This window comes from Manduca sexta, chromosome 17 (genome assembly GCF_014839805.1).
Source record: "Manduca sexta isolate Smith_Timp_Sample1 chromosome 17, JHU_Msex_v1.0, whole genome shotgun sequence".
NCBI lineage: Eukaryota > Metazoa > Arthropoda > Insecta > Lepidoptera > Sphingidae > Manduca > Manduca sexta.
The window spans coordinates 11,408,421-11,432,407 of record NC_051131.1 but is presented as its reverse complement, the minus strand read 5'-3'; the positions used below and the strand labels follow the sequence as shown (position 1 = coordinate 11,432,407).

Here is a 23,987-nt window from a genome sequence, read left to right as displayed (position 1 = left end):
AGTGCAAATGTTTTAATGGAAAATTCTGGAGAAATTTTGTTAGCAACAGCAGAAGTTAAAATCCAAGCAGCGGATGGTACTTACCTTACTATGCGCGCCCTAATTGATCAAGGGTCTCAGACCTCTCTAATTTCTGAAAATGCAGCTCAGCGATTAAAGTTACCCCGAAAATATTGTAAGGGCATAATCTTCGGCGTTGGAGCTCAAGAAAATAATTGCAAGGGTATCATCAATATCAAACTATCATCATTATATAACAAAGAGTATACATTATACACTGATGCATTTATCATGAATAATCTGGTGAACAATTTGCCTAACAAATCATTTGCAAAACCGTCGTGGTCATATATTGAAAATCTACAATTAGCAGATCCCGATTTTAACATTAGTCGCCCGATTGATGTCTTATTGGGCGTAGATGTATACTCGTGTATCATACAAGCAGGTGTTATAAAGGACACCGAATCTATGACGGTCGCACAGCAAACGCGATTCGGATGGATATTGTTTGGCAGCGTCAAATCTTATCAATGCAATGTGGTTAAAATCAATTTGGAGGATGTTCATAAATTCTGGTCCATGGAAGGTGTATCAGAGGACATCAACATGTCAGCAGAAGATCATCAATGTGTGCAGCTCTACGAGTCTACAACAACTCGTCAATCAGACGGAAGATACGTTGTGCGTTTACCCTTGCATCCGGACGCAGATGAGAAGTTAGGGTTATCAAGACCGAAAGCTGTTGCGCAATTTCATCAATTGGAGCGAAAATTTGAAAGGCAAGAAAATATTTCTAAAGAGTATAAAGCATTCATCAGCGAATATATAAATTTAGGTCATATGCACAAGGCACGTGGACCTAATACATGCAATTATTATTTACCACACCACTGCGTACAGCGTGCTGAATCGACAACAACGTCATTGCGCGTTGTTTTCAACGCATCGCAGAAAACGTCATCGGGTATCAGTTTAAACGACGTTATGTATCGCGGTCCAAATCTCCAGCAAGATTTGTTCTCATTGATATTGAAGTGGAGACTCTATCCTTACGCATTTACAGCGGACATAGAGAAAATGTTTCGACAAATTATGATACATCCGAATGACCAACATTATCAACAAATCGTGTGGCGTGAGTCGCCGGAGCAGACTTTGCGAGATTATCAGCTAGCGACTGTTACATACGGTACGAAATCAGCACCTTTTCTTGCAATGATGACTCTCAAGAAATTAGCAAGCGATGAACGTCAACGCTTTCCCAAAGCAGCCAAAGTTTTAGAAGAACAATTCTACATGGATGACCTTCTTAGCGGTGACTTCAGCATTAGCTCCGCGAAAAAACTTCAATCTGACCTAATTTCTTTGCTCAAAGCAGGTGGGTTCAACCTACGCCAATGCTCTTCTAACAACATGCAGCTGTTAGAAAACGTCAGCACATCTTCAGTTGGTCAAGAATCATTCGAATTTAAGCATCAAGAATCCACCAAGGCACTGGGAATAGCATGGAATGCGAAACTTGATACATTCACATTTCAGTGTAAAATGTCCGCGCAAACATCATCACGACTCACAAAAAGAATGTTGTTAGCCGAAATTTCAAAAATATTTGACCCATTGGGCTGGCTTGCTCCAGTTATTTTACAACTAAAATTGCTTTTACAAAACGTATGGTTGGCAGATCTTAAATGGGACGATCAAATTTCGGATAATTTACACAGTGAATGGATGAAATTAAGATCAGACATTAATAACATTAATCAAGTTATCATTCCGAGATGGATAGGAACTGGAGAGCAAACCTGCATTCAACTACACGGGTTTTGTGATGCTTCTATGAAGGCGTATGCATGTGTTGTTTATGCACGAATAGAGCAGCAAGACAAGGGAATAGTGACTCTGTTAGCAGCAAAAACAAAATTAGTTCCAATCAACAAATCATCAAAGGAAAAATCAAATAGCACATCATTACCAAGATTGGAATTATGTGGAGCTCATTTGCTTTCACAATTAATGCTCAAGGTCGTGCAAAGCCTTGAGGCACATAAAATAGAAGTTTATGGTTGGTGCGATTCAACAGCTGTATTGAGTTGGTTGCAAGGACAGCCTAACCGCTGGAAGCCCTTTGTAGCTAACAGAGTGAAAAAGATCACCGAAACTATGATCCCGACGTGTTGGCGCTATATCAAGTCAGGAGATAATCCAGCAGATAGTGCTAGCCGCGGACTTACTGTAAAGCAGTTACAGGAACACTCTTTGTGGTGGCGTGGTCCCAGCTGGTTATCCTCATCTAATCATTTAAATCAAACAGAGCAAACGGCTTATCATACTGATTTAGAAATAAAACAATTGAAACAAACCAACGTAGCAACAATAATTAACACACACTCGAGTATTATTACAGAAATTATTAGCAAGCACAGCAGTTTTACTCGACTTACTCGAGTATTGGCGTGGATATTACGTACAATAACAAAAAACAAAATCAAGCCGGAATATCTTACAGTACAGGAGTTGGAAACAGCAAAACTTAAAATCATCATAGAAATACAATTAACTGAGTTTGCGGAAGACATTAATGACCTTCAAAATAATGGGAAACTTAGATCAAATAGCAAATTGATAAATTTAAATCCATTTTTGGATAGCAAAGGTTTGTTGCGGGTTGGCGGCAGACTCAGAAATAGCAACTTAAGTGAGAACATGAAGCATCCGATGATAATTCCACACAGTGGTCATCTCACGGAATTATTAATTGATCAAGCCCACAGGTTAACCTTTCATGGCGGAGTTCGTCTCACACTATCATGGCTCAGGCAGCAGTACTGGATAATTGGTGGCAATCGAGCAGTAAAGAAACGCATACGTCAATGCGTCCTTTGTGCAAGACATAATCCGGCTCGAAGGACCAAAAAGATGTACGGTCTAGGTTCAGCACCACACACCTTATAGTTTGTTTTGATGATGATATGATAAAGAACAACACTTGATATAAATGATCGACAGTTTATTGATATATACTTAACACTATAAAATGTTAATGATGGGATGAGACTAATTGTTTATTGATAATTGCTTGATATGAGCACGCGCGGCTTGTTGCTCAGCGGTACGCGAACTGAAGCTAGAATTATCGATATTTGCGTAATAGAATAAAATGCTGAGAGTGCAAATTTGTACGGTTGCACCGTACACAACATTTTAAAATTAAATTGCAGCCCTATATTTAAACCAATTTTATAGCTAGTTTTACAAAAGACCTCGTTATACTTATTATTTGTTATTATATATTAAAATTGAACAGAATAAAAAATTATACATGCAAAACATTAAAAATGTGGAACTACTAGACTTGCAACAATACTTATAATTACAATTCCACACGAATAACTCAAAAACTTCAAAACTAGGACTGCACAATGCAGTAAGTGATCATACATGGTCATCGACCTATGGATGAGCCAAGAATAGAATTGCAAGCGATACCATGGTATTAATGAACCCAACAATGTTTAACGGGATACAATATTAACAGTACTTGGCAGTATATTACGCCATGATCTATAGGAAGGGAATCGCTAAGTCAGCTACAAACCACATAGGAGTGAGTGACAAAGACGACGCTATACGAAATGCGAAACTGAGTATATATCTCTTTCTAAGACCAGTTTGAGGTATATACATACTGACACTAAATAAATATTAACTGCCGAATAAGTAAACCTTGTGGTTGATACGTGTTTTATTATAAAGAAAGAGGAAATCAATAAAGGTATCCAACTCTAGTAACACCATGATAATCAATCTACTGCCAGTCATTGAAACAAAACCTAATCTTTTTTTTTTTAATCCCTGAACCCACGCAGATCTGCTAAGACTGCCAGCGCATCATTTCTTCGCTACAAGAATCTAACACGGATTGAACGGGGGATAACCCATCGTATTAGTCAATTTCCGACTGTCACAAGATTGCATCTGATGAGACTACATTGTTGCTGATTGATGTTATTTTGCACTGCGCTAAACATCGAGATAATATAGGTCGTCTACACTATTATATAAAGCTTAAAATAGATTGTTTCTGAACGCGCTAACCTCTTGAACTACTAGTCTGATCTTGAATATTCTTTCACTTATAGGAAGATATTATCCTGTGGAGGCTACTTATTAACGGAAAGGCGAGGAAAAGTAAATTAATTGGTAAGATACTGAATTCTTTTTCAGGGCGTAATCTACATAAATGAAATTCAATTGTCACATGTTGTATGGATTATAGAAGAGCATCACTTGAGAACAATTCAACCAGCTTGACTGATCTCTTTTTCGTTGTATTCCTAATTAAAATAACAAGGTTTTTATTAATATAAGAATTATGAAAAAAACCTCTGAAAAGGACGAGAAATGTTGCCAACTGGATGATATTTTCGTAGAAGCTAATCTCCAAACTAACCTCACTGATTCCAATGGGAATGTTTCTTAGAGTTTAGATAGTTCCAGCTGGAATTATAGCACAATTTTGACCCTATAGGTAACGCTGTTGTCAAGACCTGAAGTATGAAAAACAGTTTATCTAAATTCAGTCTGTGGCAGACCTACTAGTTAAACATAATCATTTACATTTACACACTAGTTTCCAAGTATTCATAGGATAAGAATGATCAGTCTACCAAGAAAGAAGCCTTGTTAATTAACAAATCGATACTCACTGGCCGTGTAGGTCTGCTTGATGACATTGATCTCGTGGTTGGACATGGTGCACATGACTTCGATGAGGACGTCTTCGTCAGTGCCGATGCCAGCGATGGCGTCGTGAAGTTCCTTCGCGTAGAACTGTGGCAGCGGAGTCATCAACGCGACCAGAATATCCTCAAACTTCCCACTAGTCTCACTTTTCAAGTCTGACACAAGATCCTGGTAAAAATAATTAAAGATATTATATATCAATATTACAGTTGCATTAAAATGGAATAAATTTAAGGGTACGCTCTCTGACTTTACTAAAGTTCTGTGTTTTTCTTTGTGGATTATCGCTTATTTTAAAAATAAAAGAAAACATCGCGAGGAAACCTTTATACCTGAAATATTTACTATAAGTATTTTGTCGTAATGTGAGCTGATATTATTATATAATTAACTAGAACTCCGTTGAATACCTTTCCGCGAACAGCGATAAGCTTGTTTGCTAGTATGTATATCCGACTACGGCGAAACAAGGGTAATTGTACTATGAAGTTGATACAGTAAATTTCATAGAAAGAAATTCAAAGTTTTCACCAGACTTTTTAACAGTAGGTAAAAAAAGTCTACACAAATGTACGCAATTAAAACATTTATATTACTGTCTAATCAGTATTATGTAACGAGCTACTAATTACATCCCTTGAACCATTCCTCTATAATAATTATATTATGATAGATAGTTTTACGAAGTCACAAAGCATCGCGTGACACCACAACACAGGTGTGGCATCGCTCATACGAAACGGCCCCTAAACATTTAACGATAACTATTTTGATATTAATGGTATTTGGAAATTTAATTATAGTTAAGGTGGTAGCTTAAGGTCCATTTTCATACATTTTGTTTCACCTTTAATCTGGGTAACTAAACAAGTATTGACAAGTAAAGAATTTAAATTCACGTCTAGTTAGTGATTAGTTCTCGCAGTTGAAAGAAAAACGTAAAAATAATTAATATGCATGGATATTTCGGCCTTTAAAATTTAATATGACGAAATCACTAACTAGACGTGAATTTAAATTCTTTACTTGTCAATACTTGTTTAGTTACCCAGATTAAAGGTGAAACAAAATGTATGAAAATGGACCTTAAGCTATCACCTTAATATCCTATGTTTAAGGCTACATCTATACTTATAATAAATCTGTAGAGAAGTCAAATCTGTACATGAAATATATTTCCAAAATAACTATCAGGGGGTGATTAGGGATCGATACTGATGCCAAAAATGCAATTAGTAAAATTTTTGTCTGTCTGTCTGTATAACCGTTATAGAAACAAAAACTACTCGACGGATTTTATTTTAAATATACTAGTCTCATCATACATATATTATCCCACAGTTATGATCGGGCCTGCTCTACTACGGTTTTATTTGTTGGACCAAGGTAGTAAACTGAGTCCAGACGGCCTTGAGTGGGTTGGTAGTTTACATGCTTTCGAAATCTATAAGTATACACATTTCCTCCCGACGTTTACCTTTAGCATGAAAACAAACGATCATGCGCTTGTGGCGGTGTGCTGTATTTGAGTCTGGCTTACTGTTAAAAAATTTTACGTTTTTATATATTCTTTTCTTATATTTTTCACACCTATAAATTAAATATATCACATAATTCTAGTTCCTTTTTAAGTAAAAAAAATCCATCCCGAAAGATAAATAAAAGGCTGAATCATGAATCATTATTTTTAAAGTTTTTTACTCTCTATAAATAATTTTTAAATCTCACTTTTGCAACGTGAATGAAAAATAACAGACCTTGGTATAGTAAGCCCGTAAAATATGTGTCTAGGTAGGACTTAAAACTAAGATAACCCGACACAACATATAGGTACTAATATGCGTAAACGCGGTCTGCAAATCGGCCTATTAATAATTAGATTTTACATGAATTAAAAAGGTAGCCTGTAGGAATCGAGTTATACGGACCCTTCACGACAATGTCTACATTTTCAATCAAGCAGCATTGGCGCCCCTGTGTATATACATATAAATTTATTTGATCTACATTGTCCCATCACAACCAATAGTCTGTTGTTACAAGATAAAACATCTATTATATTCTGATCCCGACTGTCTTCGTATGTTCTGAAACTCAATACCGACCCCAATGTGAGTCTTGGATAGCATTAGCGATCGTAATTTTTTTTGCTTCGACATTTGGATGGCGGCCAAGATACTAGACTATGTACGATTGTTTTGTAGTCGAACACACATTGACGCTTAGTCATACTGTAAGAACATTGTACGTTTCTTTGCACATTTCTGGGAATTATCAATGAACAATTGTAGTCGGGAGAAATTATATATCGTTTTAAAATTCAGTTGAAAAATATAAATAATGATGATTGAAAAATATAAATATTGATGAAATGATGTCTTAATCAATTACTGGTTTAACTGTTACGTAATCCTTAAGTATTTAAAAATCGGATGTTTCATGGTAAGAAGAAAACCGTTTTTACATACAATATGTTGTAATCACAACGAAAGTGGAGAACGGATGGTCATTTCAAATATAATATGCACATTATTTTACATATAAAAAGGGGTCAGAGCTGATCGGGAGAGAAACTGCTGAGACGAATGTTGGCAGATTCAAAACCCAATACTTTTCTAAAATGATGTGCGTTTTCTTTGTAAATTATCGCTTGCTTTAACGGTGAAAGAAAATATGGTGAGAAACCTACATGCCTGAGAAATTCTCTATAAGAATTCCGAGGATATGTAAAGTCTGCCAATTCGAAATATATGTGCACATTATTTGATTTTCCATGTATAATTTGCAATATATGTATATATGTTTATAACCACTCTAAACATAATGCCAAGGCATAATTTCTGTGCATTTTTAAAATAGCTACGGCTATGCGCGGACAGTGAAATATCTTTAAAAACACAATCTTTCTAATATCTCATTTATATTTTCACTGTAAACGTAATTAAGAACAACAATAATTCCTTTGGGTAATCACGTAAAACCTTTTAACATACAAAGTCAGACGATGGCTAGACATCAGTATAGGTTTGCAAAGCGTACAGGTTTTCCTTATTTGCAAGGCGTATGGAGAGTGATTTATCGAAACGTCCGTAGTATCATTTTTTAATTTTATTTTTCTGCCTCTGCGCAGTTGAATTGCAAGGTAGTAGTACTGTTTCACACCGCTCTGAGGTTCCGGGTTGGATAGACCTGGTTTTTCGCTCAGTATATTATATATATCAGTAAGGAGTCTGATATTAATGCTCGATACGAGGTTCGCCCCTTATCCAATCATGGAACAGAACACAGATAGCGAGTAGATGTTTTGGTTGGACCTCTGGCTATCACTTCGGGGATAAACGCGTGAAGTGTGTGTAACAATATGTAAGTAAAATAATATACCTAGGGCTCTGCCCTTACTTCGACATACGCTTTGAAAGCCAAAAAAATCTTTAGTTTTTACCCGGATTTGGTCTAGGTTTCAAGAAAATTGTAACTAAATACTTTATAGTGGATTGAAATAAAGATATTTTAGATTTGATATTTTGTTCATAGCTATTAGTAGACCTGATAACCTTTAATTAATCTAAGAACTATTAAGCCTACACCGTTTCTTGAAGATCCCTCTCCGAGAAAATGGACTTGGGCATTCGTATTTTGTTCTATATAACGGCACACGAGTTACGGTTGGGAAAGTGTAAAAATATACAAACAATTTCTTAAAAAATCTCATTTACATATTTTTAAAAGTTTCTAAACTACCAAAATGTTTCTTATTAAATTTTCTATCTAATACTTGGGTGCAAATCAAATCATGTATACTTTAAGAGAGGCACGAAATCGACAATATTCGTAGTATTTTCATTATATGAATGAATGTAACAATATCCATATTATAAAATGTTTGAAACAACATAAGTAAAGATCAGGCATTTTGGGGTAATTTCACCAACAGGAAATTTCGAAAATATTGCCGTTAAAAAGTACAGGAACGGACTTACAACTTAAGAGAACAAGAGTGTACCTAAAAAGAAGTGTTTTAAAAAGTAAAGATAATATACTGTAAAAATATGATGATTCATTATTTTTTTCACCCGTATTATTAATTTCGAATAGATATCTTCTAAAAATATGGTTAGTGAGCCTTTTTGCCAAGGGCACCTTAGCGTATAGCGACAGCGATTAGTGAGAAATATTAAAAATACATAGTGTCCAACTCCCCAGCGAAATAAATTTAAGTTACAACTTGTTATATATTTTTAATTAATACTTTTTTGTATAGTCGTAGGTACATTATGGTATTTTTCAAGTTTCTTGATAATGTAATTTATTTACTAATGCTAAAGGAACGATAATTATCAAAACGCATGTGCCTTATGGGTAAATAGCAATAGTGAATTATTTTAGATGTTTTGGAGCACATGTAGGTAAACTCAAAACAAACCCCCAGTAGGTATTTTAGTCTTTGATTAATTAAAATATATATATATACAATATAACTTATATATTCCTACTAATCGTTTTTTGGCATATGAAAGAGGCTTATATCAAACAGAAATACAAGTTCGAACACGAAATATTCGATCGATAGTATTATTAATTAAGTAAGGAGCGCCACGCTTTGGAATTGATATTTTGGTACAAAGTCAATAAAGTAATAGCGAAATGTCATAATATTGCAAAATTGACTAACTGACTGTTACAGTCAATGAAAAAAGTTACCGTAAAAAATATTAATAATTACGTACAATAGTCTATAGAAATTAATAATAAAATCGTAGATTTCCGCGTGTACATCAAATATTTTTGGAAAAAATATATAGAATACGCGTTGTTGAAGTAATAGGGTTTATTTTCCTTTAACTTTGCTCAGGTAGTGATAGAAAATAAAATGACACGGGTTCTCTCCACGAGATCTGTATTGCAACTATAAATAGGTATAATTTCTTTTCATTCTTATAATTTATGTTTAGTGTGAGTTACCGCAATTAACGAATTTTCTTTTTTCTTTCTTTCTTAACACAAAAAAAATACAACGCCTACACATTCACGCTTATGACTCGAACACGCGTAAAATATATTAAGCAACAGAATGCACTACAAATATTTAATAAATTATTTTTTATTCCATTTACATCATCGCGAAACAAGTCCTAAAAATAAACGGCAGACGTCGCTCCCCTAGAGGTTACCGAAGCTACGGGCTCCGAAGGTAAACCAGGTGAGTTGCAACGCAGTTCGGAGCGCAGCATCGCAGGTTATTCACCCGAAGCAAGGTGGTCCCTATCCAGTCGAACACCGTATATCCCTACCCTTCCAACTAACACTACGTGGCTTACCAAGCATAGCGATCCTAAAATCGCCAGAACATCATAAATTAAGGGCCTTATCAATAAATTGCATATACGGCTGTTATAGTTATAGAGTGCTTTGTCTCGCTTCTTTCGACGTTGAATGTCACTCAACAAAGAAAGACAATAAATAATTTTGGCTTATTTTCGAGTAACTAACCGCCATTTTCAATAAACAATCGCAATCGATTTTTTCGAACTATCTCAAAAAATGGACCAATTAGAACAAAGTTTTTGTTGACATGGTTACAATTGATTGGTTTATTCTCGGAATCGGATTAAGATTGAAATTGAGATCGTTTATTGAAAACGGCTGTATGATGGACTATACAGAGATGTAGAAGTTAATAAGTACGCGGAAAGACTAATTTTAAAATTATTTTTCTCATTCCAAACATCAATGAAAAAGTATTTTATTGTTGTTTAAATCCTTTTTGTACAGCGTCCGTATAAAGTTATTTAAATACGACATTTAAGTGTATTATCATTGCATCCGTTTTATTTTTAACTCAACTGTGTTTTAACCGCAATTTTTCATAACCTACTGATGATAATGGCAAATGAGTTATTATGTTTACATTTTATGTCATTACTAGGTGTTTCTCGCGGCTTCGCCTGCATGAAAAGCCATTCCCGCTAGAAAGCCCCTAACACATTGTTCATAGTGCTACACGGACCACAACAGATCAATCTAAAAAACTGAATACATTTTTGGGAACCACAATTATTACGGGATATAAAGTACTTCTGAGTGATATCACGGGACCACACGATACGGGCCTGCCTAGTGGGGACCGTTGTCAATACATTAATTTCTTACATTACTGTAAAATTCATACTTTATATATTCGTTATGTATAGCGAAATCTTTTATGTTAAGGCGATACCTCAAGGTCCATTTTCATACATTTTGTTTCGGCTTTAATCTGGGTAACTAAACAAGTATTGGCAAGTAAAGAATTTAAATTCACGTCTAGTTAGTGATTAGTTCTCGCAGATGAAAGAAAAATGTAAAAATAATTAATAATCATGGATATTTCTGCCTTTAAAATTTCGTCATATTAAATTTTGAACCTGAATTTTGATTTTTGATTGAATTTTTGTCCTAAGTAAGTTTTTCATTAGCATTTTGACTTTTAAAAGTCAAAATGCTAATAAAAAAAAGTAGTTTTCACTAAAGTTAAAATCGTGTCTAAAATCATTCGAAATCGTCTGCAGAATTAAAAACAGAATAAAATACATTCGCACGTACAGAAATATGTAGCACAACTAAAAGATATAAGTTGAACGACAACTTCAACATAATAATATCAGCTATTCTTACAATAACAGAGGTTAGAAATAATAAAGCAGGCAGATGTTCTTTTGTTCCCTAATTGTCCCTTGGGTATTTGGGTATTAATGAGTACAAAAAAGAGTATTATGAACCTTATAAACACACGTTCTGATGACGTTGCAATGGACATTGCTTAACATTGAATTTCTTAACATTTTCGCTTATAACTTTTTTATTTATAGTTCTACGACAAAAGTTACTAAACCAAAGTTGTAGAGAATTTAATTTGCAACAAAAAGTGTTTATACATTTTTTTTGTCAGATAAATAGTTTAAGAGATACATCGTAAAAACCATTTCAACCCCTATTTTCAAGATGGCGGCCGTGGGACAAGGGTGGCGACCCCACAAACTTGGTTTTAGCTTTAGACTGACCCCCTACACTTCAAAAAAATAAAATTGCGTCCTCTAAAAAACGCAAGGTAAGGCCTAAAAAATGTAACATTTCAATGGACTAGATTATTATACTATATTATTATGCAGTTGACACACATGCCCATGTCTATATCGTTCAAGGGGTAAGCATATATTAACCAGTGCACCGTCTTATTAATGAATACATTTTATAACTTATTTTTTTTATTGCCCACTCTTGAACTCACTTTAGCTCTTAATAATTATTTATTGATTTCTTGATTAAGTACTGGACGTCTGGAAGATATCGCTTTTTAGGGATGGGGCATCTATTGTCGAGCATTTGTTATATTTTTATTGTTTTGTTTTGTTTTATTTTGTCTATTTGTTTTTTTTTTTCACTCAAGCCTCTTGTATTTCCACTGTAAGCACATTAATATCATTGTCGTACAGAAGTACTGTTTGTTTTCTTTTATAATGTGATTATTAAGTTAAGGTCACCTTAAACAATTTATTGATTACAGCAGTGAATAAAATTAGTCTTACCTTTCCATAAAGCGTCTTGAATTCGTAAGCGATGCGCAGACGCTGCTCATTAGAGCGTTTGGTCAGGACGTGGATGATGGCCTTCTCATCAGTTCCAAACCCTTTCATAGCCTTGCGCAGCACCGCCGCATCCTCGCGAGGATCGAAGGGATTCGCTGGCACCACGGTGGGTTTGGACTAAAAGGAAACAGACGAATTAATTATAACATTTGGGCGCTTATTGTTTGAGAAAGCGGGCTAATCATTCCCCATATTCATAGACAGCCATGATCGAACTAACTAATTTACCTAATATATGACTTAAGGTTATGCCTAATTTAAGATACATCATTTTTATTTTTCTTTAACGTGAGAAAAATTATTTAATTTAATTGATCCCTCCTTTGAAACTTAGTAAAATATTGAACAATTAAATTGACATTTCATAAGTGTCGTTTATCTAGTCATATTATACTTAGTAATATTAAATCGAATATATTTGACTAACAGTAACTTTATTGGGACAAGAAAATAAAAGATTATACAATTTTATATCACAAATAAATCAAAACTTGTGATAGATATTGAGAACGACGATAATTATTAATTACTCACATTTGAGACAAAAATGAATACATATGGGTACGACATGTTATTATATAATGTGGATTTGAAAGGATTTTAGCTATATTCAGTAATTTTAGTTACAAAGGAATTTACGATGATGCCTTAAATTTAGATTAGCATAATGTCTATTAAATCTAAAAGTGTGACTATGAATTAGATTTCTCTAAAGTACGCTTCGAAGTTGGACTTAATTTGGAAATTGAACAACTTGAAGTTGGCGATAAGTGAGGTAGGTAAATAATTCATATTGGAAGGGTTGGAAGGGGTCTTCCCAGATTAAAAAAACGATACCACATTGAAGACATGTTTGCATTTCATGAGCGATAAGAATGGTATAAGATTAATCATTCTACCAAAGATAAAACTAAGCAAAGAGGAAGACGAGGGAAGTAAACAAATAGAATAAACAGATTTAAATATTTAAGTTGCTATAATAAGAACATCCCTTTTCAAAAGCCGATTTTGCTGGCTAAAATAGTAAGGTGGTATTATACAACGAATTCATACAATGTACTTTACCTAACATGTAAAATTATTCCTTAATTCTGAATCTCTTGAGATTGAAGATTTTGGCGTGGGATGAGACAATGTGGGGCAATTTGGTCTAATTCTTTGGTAAATGTCTTAAATATTTCGTAACTAATTGGTAAATTACGATTCTGGACGAACATACCATAATGAGAAACCTTGTCTATTGAAGAATCTATCGTGAAAAAAAACATTGCAACCGATATTGCCAAATTTAACCAAATTTCTGTACTTAATTCTAGCTAGTACGACAAACGTTCAACGAACGTTCGAGTATCATTTAACGATTATAAGTGCATTTAAAGAAATGAGACCACCGTGCATTCGAAAACAATCAATATCCCATAAATATGCACATCAGCCAAAACTAATCCAACTGATATCAAAATTGCCAAATTTAATGCATCCAACTTTACCAGTATCGTTTTGACTACACCGAACAGCATCAAATCCGCCAATCATTCGAAAGAACCACTTTAAAAAGACCCCTTGTTCTCCTAACGTATAAAAGAAGAATACATCGCAAATAAATACCGTATGACGAAACGATTTGAATCCCCGTCGCAGGCCAATTGTGGACCGATATGCGCTCCGCATACTCGAATTCGACGTTACTGATGACATTTCAATTGATTTTAATATTACCACCAAAAACACTAATCACCAAACACCATGAGACAAATTGTACCACGTTAAGGTAAAACAGTCTGTGTGAATGTCGTTCGTTCTACATCCATTGTAGTGGGGACCAATGCCAAGACTGATTCGTTGCTCAGAGGCAAAGTGAGCATAACGATATAATTGCAGCAAACTGTTCCTTGAATAGAGTCAACGGCTATAGGTACCCAACTATTCTCGTTGTGTTCAAGTCATGTGTGATATGTAGGGGAATTTTTGTTATTGTAAAATGTGTCATTCTTTGATACTTAACCACTTATTAATAAGGGTTATTTAATAGGTAGTCTTGTTTACATGCGTTATGTTTTGTCCTTAGAAAGTCTCACTCTAGTATTTCCATGTGGCTTTGGGAAAACCTGTCTCATTTAAAATTAGGTAATAAATATTATATGTAATATGGCGTAATCGTTAATTAATTACGATGACTAATTGCCAGATCTGGATCTTGTTTAATAGGTAACCTTTATGTAAAAGTGCCTTTAAATGGCGACAGAAAAAACATAATTCAATTGCCAAATTTGATTGAGATCTGAGATGAATCGACATAGATTATCTTCATTGTATTAATTAGAGATGCTTCTGAACTCATTCTCAAAACCATGTTATAGGAAAACAAAGGCAACCTTAGATGTATTTTATTCTTTTTCGTTAAATTAAAAGGTACCTTTGAGATATTGTTGTTTCTGTTCATAATTGCTAGTAAAAAGGCAAAAGTAAAAAAAAAAAAATACAATGCTGATCCTAAAAAGTATCACCATAAAGCATAAAAATACTATTGTGACCTATATAAAAATTGATCTTAATACTTATAGACATAAATCATATTATATCAATCAAAGATTTCTTAAAGAATTTAAGAAAAAATATTTTTACAATTAAAATTAACATACCATGCTACATGCATTGTAAACTTGGCACTTACCTTCTTTATAATTCGCAACAGATTCTAAATCAAATAGGCATATACAAATATTGTTCAAACAAAGCATATAAGGCTAAGTACCATGCAAAAAGCGCTAAATAATTTTGTTTATCACTATGCATATATGGCAAATTAGCTCATGCTCGCGGATCCGCCCGCATTAAGAAGTTTTTCTGGGATAAAAGACCCGCTATATATTTTCCCAGTAGAGAAAGTACTCTATGTCCTTCCCAGAGTCTCAAATTATCTCCATACCAAATTTATCAAAGTGGATCAGCCATGAAAGCGTAACAAACACGTTACTTTCGCATTTACAATATAAGCATAGATTCTATAACAGTTACTTTTTAGCATATCAGTACAAAAATAATCAGAAGCATTACTCAATAAAAGAGCAACATGGTTAAGTATGTTTACTCTGGTTAGACACATATTACTCTTAACATAGCTGTTACTGGACTATCCACAACTTTCCAAACAGGGCCTTCTTTAATGTCAAGTTAATTACGGTGACATAAATTAAAATAAAATGTATGTGACAGAGACAATAAAGCCAAATTCAACGTACCTTTGGCATTGCAGGCACAGAGGATGATGATGTGTAAGCTTGCTGACTTTGGACATGAGATTGGTTATGGGCTGGATATCCTTGGTACTGATTAGATTGTGGATAGCCTTGTGGGCGGGCACCTTGGTACCCTGGCTGGGCAGACTGTGGGTATCCACCTGGGGTAGATTGTGGATAACCAGTTTGAGCAGATTGTGGATAACCACCTTGGGCAGGTCGCGGGTAACCACCTTGAGCAGATTGTGGGTAACCACTTTGAGCTGATTGAGGGTACCCCTGTGGCGTACATTGAGCATTTTGGGGATAAGTCTGGCCAGGGTACCCGGGGCTAGTTTGGGGAAAACCCTGAGGTACCTGAGGGTTGCCGGGTGCATTTGGGTAGCCAGGTTGAGGCGCTGGGTAGCCCATAGTGGGGAGGCCAGGCATGGGCATTGGATTCCCGAAAGATTGTGGGGCGGCGTTGTTAAATCCAATATTATGCAGATATTGCTGTTGTGGGTATGGTGAATTGCCCTTAAAATGAAAAGAAAACACATAATTGGTTTTGTTAATTTTTAACCTAACCTACCTACATACACATAATATAATACATGCCCCATATTACTTCAATGGACATTTATATTTAGTATAAAGTACCTACTCCCGTTAACTAATATGAAATTTATAACAAGATTTTGAACTATAAATACGATATGGAATTATTAAGTTATTTTTTCTGTTATTATATACAATAGGAACTCATGCATTTCTTATTCGCAATATTTTTCCTAAAGCTACATAATTAATTTCCAAGTTCATGCATCACAAAACTTATATTTTGCTACATACCAGGGTTTCACATCACACAACAAACACTAGAAATAATACAAAAAAAAACACATAGAAGTTAAATTAAAAATATATGATTTATGATTCATATTTGATTAACGGTCAATATCTATATTTCAACATTTTTGTCACAGTTAGTTTATTTCTATTTGCATGGTACAACTGAACTTTAGGTACATATAAAAAACAAAGTAAGGTGCATTCGGGTAAGCTCGGATGGTTTTTCTGAGTGAGATTGCTCGAGAATAATTTTCTCATAAAATATTTAAATGATACCAGCATTATATACATCAAACTAGTTATTATCAAACCTACTTTATGTGATAATTTTACCATTTCTCTCTGTGTAAGCTAAAAATTAGGTGACAATATCTTTTCAGAAATTTAAGACTCTAAGGAAAAACCAGACTATGTACTAAAATCCTTCTAAAGCTATGGTAAGATCCAAAAAATCAAGTTAAAGTTTAAATCAGTGTTATGAAGAGTAAAATACACCCGTTTTGTAGACAGCATGTTCTTGATCATAGCATCAACTCTGTTATATAGAGTGGGATTAAAAGAAACAATAACACCACCTTGATAGCTTTAACTAGAAAATAACAATTGTTTAGTAGTATTTTTGCATAATATGATCTGACCACTTAACTGATCTTAGCCAAGTGCACCTTAGTTTAATTGTCATAAAGACATTATATCTATCTTCGTTAATAAATGTTTAACACACAATAATACAGAGGTTACTGTGATAGAATTTATAAAAAATACTATATTATTAACAAACAGATTAGTACCAACAAAAGCACCAAGACTGGCTTACATTTGTGATGGAAATCTTATTTTAACTGGACTTCTATATAAAACATAAAACCAAATTCTTTCGAAATGATTTAGGCATAGGTTTAGAGAATTAAATTCCCTTAAAGTTAATAGACAAAATGTTAAATGAATGTTAAATACATACATTTATATTGTGTTAAAGAGACAAAACTTTATAAAAACACCCACAACCCATATAATTATTTAGTAACAGCGGCAAATTACACCAAAAATTTTCATACAAGTTGAGTACGTTCAATTTCGTTGTTTTCCTCGCACTTACAAATGTACTTAACTTTCTACGTTAGCAAAATATAACTATCCGATAATTCCCAGTCAACAGAGAAATCGGCCCCAAACTGACTATGCACAAGCTTCTTTCTACTTTTAAAACAAAAAAGTAGAATTCTTACCTGTTGATACGGATTCATGGTTAAAAACTAATAATTTGAGCAATAACACGCACTGAGTAAAGGATTTCTCAAACACAAGGTTCGATGACTAATTTGTAAGACACGAAAAACCGAGATCACGGCTTACTCAAGCACTATTTTAATTATTTTTGCCGGGAACTTCCGTGTGCTATTGTATCTCGTGGCAAACCAAAGTGACAAACCAAATACCAATAGCAAATTCAATGAACCAAATGCCAGTGCTACCAGCTCCTAAAATTACTTACCCCTAACGCTATGGCAAAAAAGCCCTAAAACGATAATTTCCTTTGGAAAATCCCCTGACAACGTTTTCTTCTAGTGACTTTTCAAAGACATATTTCTGCATGAAAAATAATTAAAATTGTAGTTGATGGCATGAACCTTATGAATCTTTCACCACTATAAAAGCAAATAATAAGGATCAACGCATTTCCATTTCAATATTAGCCACGCAAAAGGCAAAGACCAAGTACATAGTCACCAATCACTATGGAGTAATTGACGACGTTTAAAATTTATAGTCATATTATTCTGTCTGAAGGAAAACTGGTAATGTTTCCTTTTTTATCATTCTTAGTAAGAAGTAAATATATTAAATGCGACTTAATGGATAACTCAACAAACAAACAAAAAAGGTCTAAAAGGCCCCCAAAGTTATTACGCTCCAAAAAAACCATTGCAATAATACTCCCGCTAAATTTAGGGGAAAACTCTCAAATTGGGAACCCTGACGCCAGTGTTAAATGAGATATATTTTTTTAAACAGTTGGCATTTTGGTGTCAGTGTTGCCAATTCTTTTTGACCTAGAAACCGCTAATATATTATAAATATTTTTCGGTGATTTATTTTTATGTTTTAGTATAATTTATTCAATGTTTTCGTCAGCCTTCCACAATTATAGATAATAGATAATAATAAATTATAGACAAAATACTATAAAATGTAAAACGTATTTAACAGTTCACTAAGATGTTTTGAAATTGAGTTTTTGAATTCTTTTAAAGGTAATATTCAAATTAATATTTTAAATAGCATAAGGTAAAGAATTATGTTTCTATAATTTTTATTACCTTTTTTATATTATTGTGTTAAAATTGTTAACATTAGGTATTATTAATTTCAATAATTGTGTTCCAACAATTCAATGAATGTTGTGGCGACTGCAGGTGATGTATAGTATAATATAATTGTTAGAGATTTGTAAGGTTTTATTAATAATATTATAATCATTATGCATTGTTTATCGTTAAAAACATATTGCAATAATTATAATAACATTATGTAACACAATGATGATTTAGTTGTTTTACGTCTTCCTCCCACTAACATTGGCGTAGCTATGAATTTTCTCTAGGAGGAGATATTAGTGGGAATAAAAAAAAGTTCTCCGAATTAAACGTAAGGTCTGCGTCATGCGAAGCTCCTGCAAGTTGGAGACTTTTTCATCATATAAATGTATTAGCTGATGAAATGCAAAAGTGTAAAACAAAATTAACCGGTAAATGGGGTTCAAAACCACCACTTTTAGTGATAAATCCACTAAGTTGGCAGCACTGTGTGGTATGGATGTGACATTGTACATTAAAAAATCGATTTTTTTGTAAAGTGTAGCATGTAAAATCTATAAATAAATAATCGCTTTTTCTTAGGAAAATAATCGATTTTGTTATATTAATCGTTTTTTACTAATTTTGTCATCAATTTCAAAATAAACGCCATAAATATTATATAAATAGATTTATTAACTAAAAACAAACAACACAAATAGTAAGTTCTTACATAAATAATCAACACAAATTAAAGTTTTAGAATAATCAAATTATAAAAGTTTCTAATTATTTTTTTTCACATAAATCAACAATTTAATGTAATATTGTGGAGATAGTATTTTTTGACAGTTCGGAGGGCTGCAGGTAAAAAGTTCGTAATAATAAATTCAATGATTATAAAAAAATCGATTATTAATCGATTATTTATAAAAAAATCACGTATTAAAATCGATTTTCACTTTTGAAAAATCAATTATTAATTGATTTTATCCATATTAGATAATTTTTTCACATCCCTATTGTTTGGAATTTTATTTGACGTTTGTCTATAGATTAATAATCGTTTAAACGAAGAATAATCGGCTTAATAACAACCAATGTTTATATTTAGACAGTTAATGTATTTAAAATAATTAAAACGATTACTGTAATGAAACAGCGTTACGTACGTTTCATTTTTGTCTACCTACTCAGTTAACACAATTTAGTTTATAATACCTAGATACAATAAATTAATTAATATACCTTGCGAGTTGCAACATAATGGGTATTTGATGAAAATAAAATGATTAACATACGCAATTAAAATGGAAATACACACACACTCACGCCTTTTATCCCCGACGATGTAAGCAGAGGTACAGTCAGCAACAGAAGTCGTTGAACATAATTTGTTTCCAATATTTCCTAATCATTATCATTTACCATAAGTTACTGATTAATTTAAATACAAAACAACTTGACATAATTGAACTACAAAAGTAGCTGAACGCCGTCAAACCATTCACTGCTAAACAATACTAACAATTTTTTATGATCTGTAATAAATACAAATGTGGCTGAAATTAGCAAATTCTTTGTTTTATATACAAACAATTTTTTCCAACAGTCCAGAATATCAATTAAATTGTTATTTTATAACATACTAGCTTTGGCTCGCTACTCCGCCTGCGTGAAAAAGGTTTTCAAGGACTAAAGTCTTGCTTTATATTTACCCGGGATAGAAAGTAGCGTATAGCACTTAAGAGTAATGTAGTTTCCTATTAGTGAAATATTTTTAAAATCGGTTAAGCAGTACCTGAGTTTAGCGCAATCGAACAAACAAACTCTTCAGGTTTATATAATAGTATATATTGAAGTTAATAACCAGAATTATACATTTTTAAGTATGGACAAAACATCATAATGCTTTAGTAAGTAATATTATAACATTAATAGGAATAGGTTAGTTACATTTTAAACATCCTATTTTATAGAGCACTGGCCGGTTTAAGAAACAAATGTGTAAATTCAAAATTATTCTGACAGGGGATTCCCTTCGAAGGATTCAACGTAAACGTCAGTTTCTTTTTCATATTTTTTTCAGCCAATCCTTTACTTTGGTATCCATATTGAAATGATAACCTTAATCTGTACTCTTCTTTGGTAAGTGATTTATGGTCCGTTTCAATGTTCAGGTGTTTTGTAAATTAGTATCTGTTCATCGACTTTTGTTGCTGATCGTACAACTGATGCACTCACTTTCTGCTTCGTATTTGATCGTGCAGTCTAATATTTTTGATGCCAAATCTAGTACGTAGTACATAATACTTATATGTCGATGTATTTTTGGGTGATTCTTTTCTAGACAAAACTTTACTTTGAAACTTTCGTTTAGGGCTATTACAAACCAGATGACATAACCCAGCGATAAGCCATCTTATTTTAATTTTTCTCTATGTTATCATTCCCGACAGGTTTTCCTAATTTCCGATGAACTACTGCAATGAACAATGCATAAATACAGAAATAGTTTTTTGTTTTCTTCTCTAATGGAAATGAGGTCATAACTCAGGTACTACATAATCGCTTTGTTTTTAATAGTTACGTGTAAGCAAATTGTAGCCCAGCATCAACTAGGTATGTTGATACTTATCAAATAGGCACAAGAACGCAAAGTAGTCCGGGATTTGTAAATAGGCCGTATAAGCCGCGGCCTATGGGCGGCAGCCTCATAGAGGCGGCAGATTCCAGAGGACGCTCACTCGATTTATTTAAGGCGATACCTCAAGGTCCATTTTCATACATCAATCTGGGTAAAGAAACAAGTAGTTGCAGTTGAATTAAAATAATCATGGATATTTCTGCCTTTAAAATTTCGTCATATTAAATTTTAAAGGCCGAAATATCCATGATTATTAATTATTTTTACGTTTTTCTTCAACTGCGAGAACTAATCACTAACTAGACGTGAATTTAAATTCTTTACTTGCCAATACTTGTTTAGTTACCCAGATTAAAGCCGAAACAAAATGTATGAAAATGGACCTTGAGCTACCACCTTAATCATTCGTCTATTTAACTTTAGTGCCTTCCATAATACAAACTAATGGAAAATTATTAAGTATTTTTGAAATCTACATACATACATAAGCCTACCTACATGGTGCCGTGGAAATAAAGTGGCCTACACCCATAAAAAATATAAATCCAGCACTGACGTAATGATGTTAAAATTTAATTTATTAGATTCGAGGCAGTTTTATTTTATATTCTATGTGTTGGGTTGGACAATTTTTAGGGTTCCGTACCCCGAAATGAAAACACGGTATCCTTATAAGATCACTTTGATAAATAAATAACCTGAAATTTATATCAAATATTTAGGTCTACTGACCCTTCAGGAGCGGCTGTAGATGTAGACTTAGACATTTCCGCCAGAGGAAGCTCGCAGTCGTCCCTAATGCGCTGAAGAGGGCCACCGCGGAGTTTTAGTTGGTATGCCGTGCGTTGTATATAGGTATGGGACTCGGCCTGATGGTCGCCTGAAGGTCGACATCAAATCCGGGCGACGCAATGCATGGTCGTAAGGCACGGTGACCCCAACATAACCACTCAGTCGCCCCCCACGAAGGCTGAGCGGTAGTCATAAGACACTTTCTCCGCAAAAACAAAAAAAAAACAAAAAAAAATCAAAGCAAGGGAATCAAAACCCGGGTACTTCCCTTTTACTCAGAATCTCGAAATTTGGTACGAAGCAACACCTTATATTAATAATAATGGAAAAATTGCGGATATCGTAAATTTTTAGTTACATCATATAATAAAAATATTTTTAATCATTTTAAAGTTACTACCCCTTTCCTCATGAATGCGTAGAGATATTAAATTGAAATTTATATCAAATACTAAGTTTTATAATACCTTTAAGCTGTAACAAAATAAAACCTCTATATCAACGCAATAAAAAGAAATAGCAATGTAAGCCGAATATTTTCAAACTCGCAACTCGCAAGGGAATCAAAACCTAAAATCGTACTTCCAGTCGACCTAGAATCTTGAAATTTGGCGTGAAGCTGTGTTTTATAGCACATGTAAAGGAAAAATTCCGAAAACACCATTTTTTTAGATGTTTGTCTTTAATTTATGCTTCTCCAGCTTCTGATATTGTAATGTTATAGATTTCATTTTGCAATTAAAATACCATCCATAACCATGACTCGATTGTCGCTATACCTACAGGTTTGTACGGATCCCTCGGTGCGCGAGTCCGACTCGCACTTGGCCGGTTTTTAGCATAGCATTACGTGAGCGGCTTGCCCAAGTCGTATCTTATTTGTATAAAAAACTTAGGTAGGTATAGCATAAAACTACCTATGCAACGCACGTAGATATAAATCAAGACACTTAATGTTACAACATATTTAAAAACCCTTACTGACGATGGAATTTTCTCATAATAACAGTTAAATTTCGTGATATTTATTTGGGGAGATGAGCTGGTTGTTCTAAGTCCTTGGCATGTTTGCACAGAAAATACAGTAAGTTTCATATTGTTTTAGGTTTGTTCCTAAATAGTTATCTTACTCGTTCTTTAAGGCTAGTCACTTCCAATCTTTCACAACCGTAGCTACGGCGCGGCTTCGATAACGAGTTGCTATAGCTATAGGCGTCATTAACATCCAATTCAGGAGAGAAAGGGGGATCCATATGGGAGAAGGGAAATGGAAATTTTATATAGGTAGTTTCAATACTTAATTCAGTACAACTAGGTATCTACTTATTTTTTTATCTATAGCCAAGGGGCCCTATTCTGTCTATCGGGGCATATCCATATTATTCAATTTATGGGCGTTCTAATCGAAGGATAGCTTGGATAACCATATAGGTAAAAGACTTGTAGCGGTTCCAAGGTTGTCACCACTTTAGCGGCATAAAGGTAGACACCGCTGTAGAGGAACAGATGGTTGCGTTTCTCTACGAGAGGGGAAGATTTCCAGTCAGGCAGATGTTGCGCCGGACCGGCCACGGCCCCTCCGACGATTCCTATTCGGAGGTGGTATATAAGTCGTCGCTCAAATTCTGCAATCGCAATCCAGGATCGTTTATCGCCATCTTGCGTGTTTGCTATGCGATAAATCACTACAGTTGTGTCGAAACCACATAGGTCTTTTCGCAGTTCCATTGATGTTAATGAGATGGTGGTGTATGCACTAATTGTACCGCCACAGACTCAAGAAATTCCCTATTTATCTATATGGCTAATA

General features: G+C 33.9%; 1 protein-coding gene across 4 annotated transcripts in view; it reads right to left on the bottom strand.

Moving 5' to 3' along the window:
* The window catches only part of LOC115445291 (annexin B9), a 34,248-nt gene extending 16,330 nt beyond the window's left edge, over positions 1-17,918 (bottom strand). The window contains exons 1-4 of one of the 4 annotated variants that reach the window (XM_030171511.2): positions 17,671-17,918; positions 15,614-16,126; positions 12,312-12,488; positions 4,710-4,914 (exon numbers count right to left, since the gene is read on the bottom strand). In XM_030171511.2, coding sequence (XP_030027371.1) covers positions 4,710-4,914; positions 12,312-12,488; positions 15,614-16,126; positions 17,671-17,688 — 913 coding nt within the window. In that variant the 5' untranslated portion in view covers positions 17,689-17,918. Of the gene's footprint in view, positions 1-4,709; positions 4,915-12,311; positions 12,489-13,979; positions 14,198-15,613; positions 16,127-17,670 lie in introns of those variants that run through there. The other 3 variants (XM_030171512.1, XM_030171514.2, XM_030171513.2) reach the window with 3 other exon arrangements.
* Positions 17,919-23,987: the final 6,069 nt, after the last annotated feature.